Source organism: Oxyura jamaicensis, chromosome 2, assembly GCF_011077185.1.
Source record: "Oxyura jamaicensis isolate SHBP4307 breed ruddy duck chromosome 2, BPBGC_Ojam_1.0, whole genome shotgun sequence".
Lineage (NCBI taxonomy): Eukaryota > Metazoa > Chordata > Aves > Anseriformes > Anatidae > Oxyura > Oxyura jamaicensis.
The window spans coordinates 57,876,549-57,891,368 of NC_048894.1; the positions used below are offsets into that span (position 1 = coordinate 57,876,549).

Sequence of the window (14,820 nt, forward strand, 5' to 3'; positions counted from 1 at the left end):
GAGAGAGGAGAGAGGAGAGAGGAGAGAGGAGAGAGGAGAGAGGAGAGGAAAAAAGGGAAGCGGAAGAGGAAAGGTGGAAGGGAGAAGGGAAGGGGAAAATAAAAAAATCCCCTACAGCTACTTATGTTATCAACCCAGTCAAATGGCTTTGGTGTTCTAAGGGCTTGGAGAAAGGGTCTTGGCATTGTATTAGTCAACGAGGAATCAGAGGTGGCCCAGTGACCTGCCACCTCTCCCTTCAGCACTGAGCTGGACCCGGCTGAGGAAGAGGCGACAGGGCTTTCCTTCAGCGCCTGAGCCCTCTGGTGGCTACTGGCCTTTGCAGGAAAAAGGGTCTGGGGCACATCTTGCCCATGTCAGCCGCAGAAGAAGGGAACAGCTGGACACAAAACCCTGGATATCTGCAGTGATGGGCCAGGAGGAAAAAAAACTGGCAGATTGCAAGTTCTGTGAGCATTTTAAATAGAGGTAGAAGTCTGCAGGAGAGGAGTATGCTTGATCTGGGAGCTGCAGGAGGGTAAGAAACTTAGGAATCCCTGATGCTACAGTCACTTTACAAAGTATAATGTATGGTTAAGAGGAAATAGATCTTTAGTTACTTATCAATACGTATGTCACCTATTTAAAATAATGCCAATTTATAGGACTAAGCTAAATATTCACCCTCCTTTTTTGCTTGGTCTGGGTGACACAAGGAGGAACTGTTTTTTATATCTCTTCCCTCTACCAAATTCTAGCTTCCTTTTCTCCTGATTTACCATTTTTGCCAGTCACTGGTGAACAGCAGGCTTGCATTTACAAAGGGGACAAAGGAGGTTTGAGGCACCTCCTCATTGCAGTCCCATTGCCTGGCCCCACACAACAGTACTGGGAGTCCAGGCCCTCCAGAATATTTTGGTGACAACCCAATGGTGGTAATTGATAGGCACAAGGAGTCAAAAACAGGCTGTGGTGCCTCCTAAGAACCAGGGACTTAGAGCTGACTCCTGCTCTCCTCCCTCAGGTGGAGTATATTCAGTGATGTATGAACCGTATATGAACAGTGGAGCTGCTGTTGTACTTCAGGAATGGCAGCAAGAGCAGGCAAACCATGTTTCCTGGTCTAAACTCTTCAAAACCAACCTCCCCACTTATTCTGTAAGGTTTCCAGTTGCATAAACATGAAGCACAATTCAAGTTCACACAGCAAAGCTGTGTGAAAATCCCACTGCCCAGCTCCATGCTCAGCTCCTCACCAGGACCAAATGAATGGTCATGTCTTAATGCATCAGGAAAACTTCATTCTGGAGCTGAAGGGATCTTTGAATAAGTATCAGTGGTGATTAGGAGGGGACAAAACAAACTTATGCCTTACCTGTGACAGTGCCTTTCATGTCTGCCAGGCTGCAAGGAAGCACCCAGTTTTTCCAAATATTCCCATGCATTGGTTGTGGGCACGTCTGGATGTCTGGCACAGAACCTCCCAAGCTCTACAGCTTTTTGTCTGCAGGCAGTGGAAATATCCCAAACACACCAGGCCCCCATACCACACTGTGGGCCTCAAGGATTCAGATATAATAGCACAATGGATTCAAAATTCAGAGTGCAAGCTAGCCCTCCCCCGTTTTCCTGACAAAGGTGGTTGATGTATCTCAGGAAGTCCAGCTTTCGGTTCAGCTTTATTTTGGTCTCTCCTCCGTGATTTATATGAGGGTAAGACTTGCCTGTCTTTCTGTAGAGATCCCAATATTTTGGGGAAACTGTTGCTGATGGTTTGGATAGGTTCCTTGTCATGCACTACAGGGCTGACTGCACTTCCATTTAGGCTCACAGGAAGTCAGGTACCAGTATTGTCTAACACAGCCGTCGCCTTTCCACTAACCAGTGAAATATACCTTCTTGACAGCACTTCCTCTGCAGGTCTTTCCATTTCTTGCCCACAAATCCTGCTAGCAAGAGGATAACATCCATACACTTCATTTTTTAAGTACTGTCAGTCTTCTCATTACATTTACAAATGCATATCCCACCCCAGATCAAATGTCACAAGATGTAATTCTCTACCCGAACTATATGTACGGCTGAGCCTGGTTTCTGTACGGGGCTTGCCCAAGCCCAGTTCTTCTTCTGAGGTGGCATCACAACCTTGTCCAGTTGCATACCCAACTCTCTTAGCACTTTTATTCATTGAGTGGACTTCAGTGCAGGTGCTTACAAATTGCTTCTTCAAGACCTGAGGACTGTCACTGGGGCTGGCAAAGGCAGGTAAGCACAGTGCTGTGGTGGCTGAGAAAACACCAAGGAACTCTTTCCCTAACCCTCAGGAGCCCAACCCTCATCTTACAGATAGCAACCACAGCTAAGCCTTGTGTAGTATTGACAGTGCAACAAATTGCTGCTACTGCACTACTCTCCTTTAAAATTTATCCACAGGTGTTCCATTAAAGCACATTGGAGAGAAAGGCTTGACAGCTGATAGTGTGGGAGTCTGAGGCTGCACAAACTGACTACCAAATGTTTTATCTTCAACTCATGGCTCGTAATTCAACTGAACTCTGACATGATCAAAAATAATTGCTGTCTGATGCTTGCTGTGAACCGGTGTGGAAGGAGGTGGTGGTCCCCACACCGCTGTCCCAACTATGAAGTCCAGCACCGATGATGGCTAGCAGTCTCAATGGAGAATACTGCTGAAAAATGTAAATCAAAGGGATTTAGAACTCTGATTCTAATTGGGAATTAAGTCAGGAAGGCAATGCAGCTCAATTTAAATAGCAGGCTTTAATCCTGTGTTGGATATGCACTCTGTACTTACTCCATAAACCAAAATTGAACTGCATCAGTGAATAACCACTGAGGACAACCCAGATAACTTCTGTGTAAAATTTACTTTTCACTTATCTTTCAGTATGCAGAAAGATGTAATACAAGGATGCAAATGCTCATATAACCTAAAACGTATGCATTCAGATTTTTTTGATAAAATTTTATAATCTTTAAAAAATGACATTTCTTATTTACCAAGCTATTAAATATTTTGCTCCTGATTTGCTCTGGATGGCAGACGGACTTTTCTATTTCATAAGGGTAGTAATGCAAAACTATCCTTAAAATGTACTGTAGTTAGAATTATTACTAAGAAATCTGGGGTAGGTAAACAGGAGTCCAAAGATTCTCAAACTGTTAGATAATGCCTCATACCTAGTTTGTAAGCACAGGGTCAAAGAATCAAACAAGTATTCCTGCTTTTTCAACTTTCAGGCATTTTATTATTACTTAATTACTCTTTGGAGCAAACTACCCTGAAATAAATACAGTAACATGCACAAACCAATCTTTGAGAAGTTAGAGCTATAAAAAAGCTATTTTATCAATTTAGCAAACTCTGGGCCCAGTCATTCCGTGAAGAGATTCCCACAGTTTCAGCAATTTCATCTTACACTTATGTGGCAAAAATACATTGCTTTATTGATTGTTTTCAGCACGTTATTTTAATATAGTAGCTATCGACATTAAATTTGTATTTGAAATGCAATTTAAACTAGATTTGTTTTTTATGTTTTTTGTTTGTTTTGTTTTTAATACAATTGGATTTAACTTGTGACAATTTTTGTCCACAATCCCTGAAATACAAACATTGAGCTGGCTTGGCAAAAAGAAATGTCATGTGGTGGGGCTCAATCCTGGGAAAGCATCTATCAGTCTTCCAAATGGAGCTGTTTCTTACTTGCTGCTTCATTAAAGAAGAATATTTTTTTACAAAGAAATAGAGTCTGCACTGAATGACAAAAACACTGGTCTGTGAAATTTGTGCTTTACCTGACTTGGAATGATCTGAGAAAAAGAAATAAAACAAGCTGTTATGAATGAGATAAAGCACAGATATTACTTTGCATGTTACAGCTCTCAATCACTATTCAAACTCACTGTTTTCATCCTCAAAACTTTGTCCAGAAATTCTGCTTTCTTCCAGTCTGGATAGAAGTAAATTCAGGTGCCACGAAATGGAATTATTCTTCTGCCAGCTCTGCTCCAGGCTCCCATTTGGTTGGCATTTATTTGCTGGGCTCTCTGCAACAGCAAGATGAACTTGGTTCTATTTCTGCATCTGCACCCATCCACCGAACACTTTCCTCCAATAACTCCCCTCCTCCGTGCTGATGGGAGCAATTTTATCGCATCTTCAGTCAATAGGTGTCCCTCCAGCTTCTCTTTTCCCTCTGCCTTTGATGGGTCAATGGTGCAGTTTCTCCGAGAGGGTCCTACATGGAATTCAGGTGGACAAGTACCAATTGCCGAACAGTTCAACAGACTCACCATTGCCTGGCTCTTCATTCAAAGATGTGGCACATTTCAATGTGGTTGCCCTTTGTACTCTTTTGCACAGATAGCAATCTACATAAGACTTAAGGTATGAAGACTGTTTGCTTCAGTCTGAATGAAATGATCAGTCAAGAAGAAAATAGCTGCAAGACATCGCTTAAAACAAACTTGTTCCCTGACATGAATGGCTAAAAGCAGACAGGCAGATTAAATCGTGATTATTTAATGCAGTAAGAATCAGCAGGATATGTTCCCAGGATAGTCTGAGATGTTGGCATATCTTAGTTTATGTCCTGAATTTCCAAAAGATCAGAGCTGCATTGATAACGAGACATTACACAGCCAGTAATAACCACCCGACTATGATTTACTGCGGTTTTCTGCCTAATAAACAATCCATGATGTATTCAGTGACCACAGCATTGTGAGTGACATCTTATTATAAGCTGTTGCAAAATGAATATCAGTGCACAAGAAATCTTTTCAGCTACATATGCAGAGGTTACATCAACCTTGCAGTGTATTTTACTGATGTTACTAAGCGTAAAGCTAAAATATTCATTATACATTATTACAATGATTTAGCTTTCCCTGTTTTATCTTTTCCCCATATGCCTCTGCTATAATAACTCCTCACCCTCCATACCAGCTGTTCACCACTTTGTACCAGGGCTGGCAACTTTGAATCTGTATAGAATGCACTTGAAGAGAATAAATAGGTCTACACATGGTGGAGTAAGAAAATAGTCACGCTCGTACTCAGTGCTCTGTAGTATTCATGATGCTGGAGATCAAGCTCTAGTTTAAATTTTAATTGCAAACCTCAGGTGCTTACACAAAGTCATAGAGCGTAAGGCATGCCTCTGATAGAGCAACATGGCCATCAAAATTCACGTAGCCATGAAAGGCACTGCTTCTTCCCTCAGAAGATGACTTCAGTAAAACAGTTGAGGCTGTATGCCTTTCTCTGTGACTGATGTCAACCATCTACATGGACACTTGCCCTCATTCAAAATACCTCTGGTAAGACATCAAGGAGGAGATCAAGAGCTTGGGATATGGAACTGAGTCTCTGAGGCCAGTTCTCTGTGACTACAGCTCACCAGGTGTGGAGTAATTGCTGAAGGTGACTTGTTGAGAGTAAAGGTATGTCCAGATCTTAAAAGAAGGTACAGCATTCAGGAAAATTCCAGTGTGAGATGCAGCAGACATGGAAGTTATGACGTCAGAAGATAGTAAGAAAAGGCTTTCCATGTGGAGCATTGGAAGAAACGTGCTGCCTTCAATGGTTTCTGACACTGGAAGGACTGCGGAGAACAGACTGCACAGAAGAACTCAACAGACCTGACCATCTCAGGGCTGTCTGCAGTTGTAGCCCTGTAGCCATGATGCTATGCAGCAGAGAAAAAAAAGGTAGGGATGTTTGCAGAGCACATGCCTCCTGTGGAAAGTTCACTGGTACAGAACAGAAAAAAAATATCTATGTGTACTGCTTGAGCTACACAAAAACTCGTTAGTTTCTTGCGAAAAACACTTTTGCATCAGAGAAGCTTTGATGAGTGAAATCAAGGACATTCCAAAATGATTCATGAGTGTGTAGCCTGGCTACAGCTGACAATAAGGTGACTATGCCTTGACAAGCTAGGATGACAGGCTGAAAGATGAGCTCCTAATGAAATCAGGCTCAAAAGCAAAAGTAGAGAAAGCTCTAATGCCTGATAATTTAACATAGAAAAACTTACACTGTAACTGCATATGGAAGTGCTCTGGTGCACAATAATGTAATAAAACAGGTATCTGTACCAAAATAGATATGAGCAATGGTCTCATGAGCACACAGCGGTGAAGGTACAACAGCAGGACATGGCATTACAAGAGAAGCAAATGTGTTTACATAGCAGGTTTGCAGCAGAGGGGGATTGTACTGTGCAAAGCAAAAAAAAAACAAACAAAACAAAACAAAAAAAAACATTCCCAGCAAGAGGGAACATACACATGAAAAACTACATATAAACCCATCCTGCCCAAATTCTCCGCATCTAGACTAGCAGAAGTCAGAAGCTCAGGGTGTACAGCGTAGAAACAGTGACATGGCTTGGGTCTGTTGGGTTTCTACCACAGGACAAAATAAGGTAAAGACACAGGACAAAATAAGGTAAAATAAGCATTTGTAACTCAGCTCTTAACAGGTCATGAAGAAAATGCCTTAACATTCAAAATCTGGATGCAAACAGACTTCATCAGAGTGAAAGGAAAAGTCTAAACATTCACACTGTCTATCTATGTGAATGAGACTTAGGTATTTAAACATTGCTCATATGCAAAAATGCTATGTTGAAATGCAGGTACAGTCAATGATAGGAAAATGTCAGAATCTAGACCTTTTCTATAATAAATGTATATTTTGCACCAGTACTAGAAATAAAAGTATTAAAAAAAAAAAGGGGGGGGAAGAAAATGTGGCCCAGTTCATTTAAAATGTTACTGAAATTTCACATATTCATGTTATCTACAAGTACTGTTAATATTAAGGACCAGAATAAAGGAGGCACTTCAACTTACAGCACAATTGTGTATTTTTGAAAAGGCAAAGGAGTCATTGGTGTTAGATCAAAAAGAATAATATAGGTGCAATTTGGTCAGGGGGAGAGAAGGGGATAGAGAGAGAGAGATGCAAGCATCCCCTTAGGAACTGCGCAGAAGGATACTGCTGCCTACCCATCAGCGATAAACCCTTGCGCCAAACACATTCCTGAAGGAAACAACTCCAGCCAGACACTGCCACATCACAGAAGACAAACAGGTTAGCTGCTTTCACAGTCCCCGGCTTTCTTTCCCCCAGGGAACTCATCAAGGTGACATGCAAAGTGAAATGTCAAACCAAACACTGTTGGTGTGCTACTTCCTAAATCCTGGGCAGAGACTCTCTGAATTAGAGAATAAAATTCACCCACCGCTTCCCACTAATACAGAACTATCCCTAGTATATTTATTTGCTTCTGGATGTTTAGAGGTCCCAAGTGATAGATTACTCACAAAGGAACATTACTCCTGACAATGAGATCTGTTGTGCTTTTCTCAACTTCCTGCTAATGTTTAACCTAACATTTTAGAATTATTTTTACTTACCTGTTGCTTGAGTAACACCTACGCACTAAGCACCAGAAAGCCCTAATTCCGTGAATTATTTGTTCGTTACATTCAGGCAATCTAGCTGTTTTAGAGACAAGTTACTGTGTTCTTCGTAAGGTAACCTTTATCAGGGAAGGCAGTGACTCACTGGACAGCAGGCGGGATGGCATGACACACCACGTACGGCAGACAGTCATGTCAGTAGGCAGACTGTGACATTGGCAGCAGTGACAAAATCAAAGTCAGCTCACACTAAATGGGATCTAGAATGCCCCCAGTATGAAGTTTTAGAGAAGTTTTTTGAAGCAGTAACCAGTACTAAATAAAGTATTTTCATTAGACTAAGATACATTTAATTGAAAGAGCTAGCAGGTGTATATGTAAGCTATTATTTGATGCTCCTGATGATGGAGCATCCTGATGATGGTCCTGATGGACCTCAACTACTGTTTTGAAATTTCCCTCCTCATTAATCTGCACATGGACTCCAGTAAGGTGTTCTTGTTGTCCAAATGTGGAAGACAAGCACTAAGCACAGAGCCCTGCTAGCTGTAACACAGGCAGGGTTCCCACAGCTTCACAAGCATCGCTACACAACAGCCCTATGCCTCCTGAGCCTTACATTCAAGGGTGGTCAAGGGTGAGAAAAAAGCTATTGATTTTAACCAGCTTGGGTCAGCAGGAAAGCAAAAGCCACTGCTTGGAAGCTGTGTTTTGGCTCCCTTTGCTGCCCAACCGGTAAATGTAAGTAGGAGAATTGATACTGGCAGGTTCAGGTGGCGGGCCAGGAGCCAACCAGGCAACTTGGGGCTGACCTGTGGGTATGCCTACATGGCCTCACACCACTGAGAAGCAGCACACATCTGTTCAGATGAAATTACACCACAGGCCAGCCCTTTGTAGTACATGAGGTAGCTCACCCAGAGCTGGCTCAGGGATTTTGTGCAGCATCACACTGCACTGCATGGACACCTCCTGTCTTCCCATTGCAAGGGTTGGTTCTTCTGAGTCAGAGCTCACATTTGCACTGAACAAAAATACAAATGGGTCTGTCAATAGAGTCCTGTAACATCATTTAATCCAGCTTCTACAGATAGCAGTTTACAGCCCTTAAAGCTAACCAAATACCTCACTTTCTTTGTCACAAGTCTGGAGTTATTTTGCTGGAGATGTTTAGCTTCCTGGTGTTACACATTACTCCGATTGCACAGAACATACCAAGTACCTCCAGGAGCAGTGAATATACTGCATGAAGCTCATTAGCACACAGTTCTGAGAGTCCTACTGCAGACAACATGACAGAGCCAGGCTCCCAGCCAGGACTGCCTTTGGTGGGTCTCTCACTAGCAAACTGTGAGGGGGGCTAAGGTCCTAGACTGTGTTGCCAACCTGAAGGGATCAAACATCTTGAGTGAGAGCTGAAAGTATTTGTACAGTTCAGTCTTTGCAACCTTGACCCATATGCAGACTGCTGAAGGGCCTGCAACCCCCAAAGTGCTTTCTGTAACTCAGCACTGCAGTTTTACGCAGATGCCATACATACTATCTGCTTTAAAACAGTCAGTTTTGACATGCTATGACAATTTTAAATATTTTGCCACCCCTTGCCTTCCCCCTTCCTTGTCTACTGATCTGCTCTGGGGCTCCTGCCAACGTCCTCCCAAGGATGATGCCAGCCCAAGCAGCCCTGCAGTGTCTCCTGACCCTCTTTGCCTCCCCCCATCCCACCTCCCATGCACCTACACCGCTGCTGACAGACCTCAGCCATCACAGGCACTCCGGACCCTGCCCCCAGTCCACATGCTCTCATTAACACTTGATCCAAAAATCACACCCACTTTCTTTCCCTCTTGACCAGAGCTTCCCATGCAGCTTTGTAAAATCTCATATCATAGCTTATTTGCTCTTTGGAAATTTTCCATTTGCTGTCTGAAAGCTCATTTGTATTGAACCATCTCTCTTGTGTTTCAGCTAAGGTGTTGTTCAGGCCACAGGTGTTGATGTCAGTGACTCCACGTCTCTCATCTGCCAGTGGCAAGCTCTGGCCTTAATGCAGGCTTCCTCACGTAGGAAGGATCTTGCAGAAAGGCACTTTCTCTAACAACTCCATAACATCAAGCAGAGTTAACAAAGTGTACTTGAGCAGAGTTCCTAGAGCATGCTGCAGGATCACAGACATTTCCGATAGAAACCACAGAAAGCCAGATACAAAGAAGGTGATACACCAACCTTCCTGTGGCACACCTCATACTTACCTTTTCATACTCCTATAAGCTGGCTGGGTTCAGACTGAGAAACTCTTCTGATAGCATTTCTACTACTATCAAGCTATTTATTGAACCACAAGGAAACCAATTCCAAAACCCATTTCAGATTACACTTATGAAACTCCAAAAGGTCACTCCAAGGCACCAGTTTTTGAATTGGAAATTGCAAGTGTCCAGCTGGGATTTAAATTTTCCTGCTCCTGCCCTTATGGGGAGGAGTCAGACCAGGACTGGACAGGCAAGAATTTTGTGGGAGGGATCACAAGTTGAGCTAAGGTCACCAACCGCAGGACGCTTGTATTCAAAACTTTGAAACAAGAGAGGGAGACAGCTGGGGGTTTTAGATGAGGATCACAGCGTGGTAAGTCGCTGGCAGGACTTCACAGGGCTTGAGGAGTGAAAGGAAGGAAAAGAACCGGTTCAGGCAGAGACATTTTCAGCAGTGTGACAATGGGAAATGCTAATGAAGGACAATGGGAACTAAAAGGAATGATTAAGAGCTCCAATCCTTTTATTGGTGCATTTGACATCTGGTTAAACACTATATACGTTTGAAACTCGACATCCAGTAGCTTTTGTATACAAACGATGGTGGTACATCAGCAAATTCACAATGCCAAAGAAAAAGCAGTTTAACACTCCAGGCTCCCAAGAGCAGAGCAGACAGCAAGGCAAGCCGGTTCACTGGGAGGAACAGTGGGGATGGAGGAGAGCACAGGATACCCAGAACCTGCCTCCACTAGCTCAAATTAAACAGCTAATTTCCCCAGGCACTCGCTACTGAAACAGGCTTCTTCCAGAGGATGATTCACTGCACGGTTATGCTGCTGCTCTACAAAACTCCCATGAATTTATTCTTTATTCCTTGGAGGAATACAGCGCTCTACAGCCCTTGCCAGTAACTGCAGAGTGGGCCCAGGGAGCCTTGGGGGCCAGTTTTCAAGCTTACAGATGGAGAGCACAAAGTCTCCCTTCCCTTTGCCATCCCTCCCTGACTACCCATTGCAAATTGGCAAGTGGTATTCACCCCACATTCACAGCCAAGAAGTTTGTCAAGAAACAGGAAATCTTGTGTGCTGCCACACACAGCAGATACACATACACAGCAGATTTTAATTTCACTTTGATCCAATATGGACTTTTTGTATTTTGCCATGAATGCTGTCAGGATAAAATCCTTCCCACTTGTACAGCATTGGGTCTGCCCAGGCAATGTCCATTACACTGGTAATGAAGTTGCTGTGAATGCTCAGGAAGGTGTGCCCGTTTGGGTGAACAAGCACATGGTCTGCCTGCACAGATCTGCTGGTGACCCACAGGGATTTCAATCCCCTGAAGTCAGTAAGAGACTTTTAACTGATTTTAACAGATAGAATAGATCTAAACAAATCTCGTATGCAGAATTCATTCACATATCAAGCTCTAACTGCTCCTAAAATCTGATTTGGAAAAAATGCAGTCTTTCCTTCCCTGTTTCAAACTCTAACTGAACTATATCCAACTTCTGAATGAACATGACTGAAATAAAGGAAGATCTTATTCCATCAGTATTGAGTGGTTCTAATTATTCATAACACACACACTCCCTCATTAAAAATTGCTGAAGTGATAATGTAGTAAAGACATGATGATTGTGTGTTTGAAAGAACAACTGTGCAGACCAAAGTCTGCTGCTATATTAATAGAGCATAGGCAGATGCTGTTAGAAAGTGAAAGGCAAACAGAAATCGTTAATAGCTTTGTGCGCTGCTTAGACTCCTTAAATTTTTTCTTTAGGAAAGTGATAGAGTCTTCATATGTGACCCTGGGACTACTGTAAAATGCTAAACACCCATCCCTGCAGGTGTGATACTCCATAATTGCAATATTTGCAAATTGCTCCATTTTCTACAGTTCTACTCTAATTCTATCACTATTTAAAAATGAATTTTACTATTTCCAGGAGCACATTAGTTATTTTTTCTTAATACCAGGATGCGCATTATTTTTAGGTGAGATTAATTCATATGCTGAATTAGACACACACAAATGAAAGACAATGACGTGCTGTTTCCAGTACCAAAGAAAAAAAAAATAATAATTAGATCTGTTGTGACTTGTGACAAAATACAGGAGAAATTAGGCAGGTGATGCATTTGTTAGTGTACTGTTCCAACCTCTGCTGGAAAACGACTTATGTGTTGGCACAGGGCACCAGAGAAATTAAGTGAGTGAATTCAACATGGCATCTGTTAAGAGTCTTACTTACTCTACGCTGGTTTGATACCAATGTAGATTCTATTTGAAGGTATGTGATTCCCAATGTGGAAAAAAAAAAAACACAGACAAACAAAAGAACAGGTACAACTACTAACTAGGGCAAAAACACAAAACAGTTCAGGGTATCTGGAAGAAAAGGTTAGGACTATGGTGGCACAAGTTCAAGTAAACAGGTGGAAACTCTTTTAAAATGCATTAAAAACTTAATTCTGGTAATGTTATATGTCTCTCATTTTCAGACATACCTAAACAAAGAAGAAAAAATCCACAGGAAGGAAAATCATGTCAAGTATTTGCAGTCCTCCAAGATCTGCTCTCAGGGACATTTCCAACTGCATTGATAGGGAGCAACCACAAGAAAGCTTGCTGCTGCTAGGTTCCTACCTGCCTGTAAGGACAGCAGTGCATTGGAGCAGGGTAACATGTTTTGTTCCAGCAAATACCTGAAGGCACAGGGTATGGCCCAGGCTCTCCAGCCCACACAGAGAGCCTGGGAGTCACATCTAGTCAAAGAGAATGTAATGAAACAGAAAGAGCAACTGCTTGATGGCAACACTGAACTCTGGACCTAAAGCTTTCCTGTCTGCCCCATTCCTCCTGTAAGAGTGGCCTTAGGAACAGATTTTCTCTGGCTGTTCACAATGCTGCTGGATTGCTTCAGCAAGGTCAAGACACCGCAAAATTCGCCATTTCTCGGCAGCCAGCTCCTCCTTGGATACCTGGCCCAGCAGTTTTTTGGCAAAGAGGTTCTGATCCTGCATGAAAAGACCCACAGCAGACCTTGGGGCTTGAGGGAAGTTCTCCAGGCAACCACTGGTGAAACAGAAGTTGATCTTCTTTTCACGTCTCATCCCTGGTCCTCTTTCTTCAATCCAAGTCAGAGGTCTAGTGTGAAGAATCAGAGAAAGAAAAGAGGACTTATGAAAAAATGGAACCAACGGTTCTACTTTAAGCCTGTTTCTCAGTATTTACAGAAAATGCCCTAATAAAATTTTAACTTTTAGTCATTGCATGTTCAAATTAACATGTTCTTACCAACATGTCTTGTGGTTATGGAGCTGAACTACGGGTAATAGTCTTAACGCCATGGCTTTCAGCAGACCACGTAAGCTCTCTCCAGCTTTGTTTTACCTATGCACAAGGTGTAGCCAGCAGTCTCTAGCCATCTCATGGGGAATAGGGAATTTTAATTAATTCATTCATTTGTGGACTTGGCTAAAAAGTACAGTTAAACATCCAAATATTTTGTGCATGACTTAACCATAGGTAAACTTACAAGGCCCTCAATGTCTAGTCATTCCTATAGCAAGAACACACTTTCATCACTCACACACATAAGGATGATCCAGTTGCTACTGTGCAAGCACCTTAAGGAAAGTTCTGCTTAAGGGAAGTTGCCTGGGACAAGTGTTTGCCTGGAGACTCCACCTCTTTAGGATGAGCTGGACAGCCAGCAAGTTCACTCCTGCAGACACTAGCGTCTGTAATCTCTTCGAACTTTTCAAATACACTGGTAAGCACTGAGTTGATCCTCAAGATTACACTGACAATTGTGATGACAATTTTGATGACAAATTTGAATTATGAATTTTGAATTATGATGACAATTTTGCCTGTTTCAGCTACATAGACTCTCAGACAAGTCCTTCTCAACCAGAGCACTGTCCTGTCTTATGCCACACGATAGCCTTAGTCTCCCAGCAAAGCAGTGGCGCTGCTGGCTACTGACTGACACAGCTCACGGATCCACACATGTTCCTCCCCAGCTTCCCAGGCAGGCCGAGCGAAGAGAAGCCATGGAAAATGCTGTGCTGCTGCAGGGGTCTTAGCAGATTCCCTGGTCCAACACAGCAAATGCTTGCAGAAGGTTTGAGGAACGGTCTTCAGCAAAAGCCACAGATAATCCCCCTTCCTGCTCTTTTTTCAACTGCCTAAGCCATGCCATTACCTTTCTGCAGCTCATTCATCAGCACCCACTACTGCCTGTGTTTAGAAGATGCACGCTATTTTTCTCACTCAGTTATTGATGGCCTTTCCACAATCCTTTATGGCCCACTTTAGTCTGCCATTCACAAATTATGAGGGCATCAATAGCGTGGAAGAATAAATTCTGTCTCCAAGCACTGCCCATTAAATCTTCAATATCATTAGATCAAGAAAGAAAGTCCTTGTCAGTCTACCCTGCATGCATTCTGCAAAGCACTCAGCTTAATGATTCTGTACCTCTCTCTCATCTTTTATGCTTTTCTATATTCATATAATTGTATCAATTATTCTTTGCTCACCCTCAGTGCCACACACACCCCCTACAAATTAAACCTGGCCAGAAGAACCTGACTGAACAGAATTAAACTACTGTAGAGAAGGGAAAAAAAAAAAAAAAAAAAAAAAGGATCCAAATCACAGCCTGGAAAAAAAAAAAATGAAGAAATAAAATCCCCACAGGCACCTTGTGTTTCAGGAAGTCCTAAGGCTACTTGTCGCTGCAGGCCATAAGGGTGCTTGAGGGCTGTACCACTTGGTGCTTTCTGCGTTCTCATTCTCCTTCCCTGAGGTGTCTGCTGTTGATCATGGCCAGAGGAAGGCCACCGAGTTAGCTGGTTTTGCTCTGATGCAACACAGACATTTTTATGTTCTTATTTATGCTACCAAACAGCCATGGAGGGTTCAGACCACTGTTGTTTGAAGCTGCTTTATCTCAGGTAGGCTGGTGTGTAGAAACCATTGGGCAGATATAGGCAAAGACCTCCACCATGTAACAGTGAGGAGCCCACAATATGACCCAAAACAGGCATTGGTAAGATGGGGTCACCTCCCTGGGGTGATCTAGAGCACATGCACATCAATGATCAGGGAGCCA

General features: G+C 42.7%; 1 protein-coding gene and 1 long non-coding RNA gene across 3 annotated transcripts in view; both read right to left on the reverse strand.

Moving 5' to 3' along the window:
* Positions 1–3,188: 3,188 nt before the first annotated feature.
* On the reverse strand, positions 3,189–8,465 carry LOC118162322. Its single transcript, XR_004748394.1, has 2 exons — positions 8,355–8,465; positions 3,189–4,413 (listed from the first exon to the last, which is right to left on the reverse strand). It is a non-coding gene; the product is annotated as an uncharacterized LOC118162322 (long non-coding RNA).
* A 1,723-nt stretch (positions 8,466–10,188) lies between these two features.
* BLVRA (biliverdin reductase A) overlaps positions 10,189–14,820 on the reverse strand; it is a 31,812-nt gene continuing 27,180 nt past the window's right edge. The window contains exon 7 of one of the 2 annotated variants that reach the window (XM_035318421.1): positions 10,189–12,845. In XM_035318421.1, coding sequence (XP_035174312.1) covers positions 12,572–12,845 — 274 coding nt within the window. In that variant the 3' untranslated portion in view covers positions 10,189–12,571. The remainder of the gene's footprint in view (positions 12,846–14,820) is intronic. The other variant, XM_035318422.1, reaches the window with a different exon arrangement.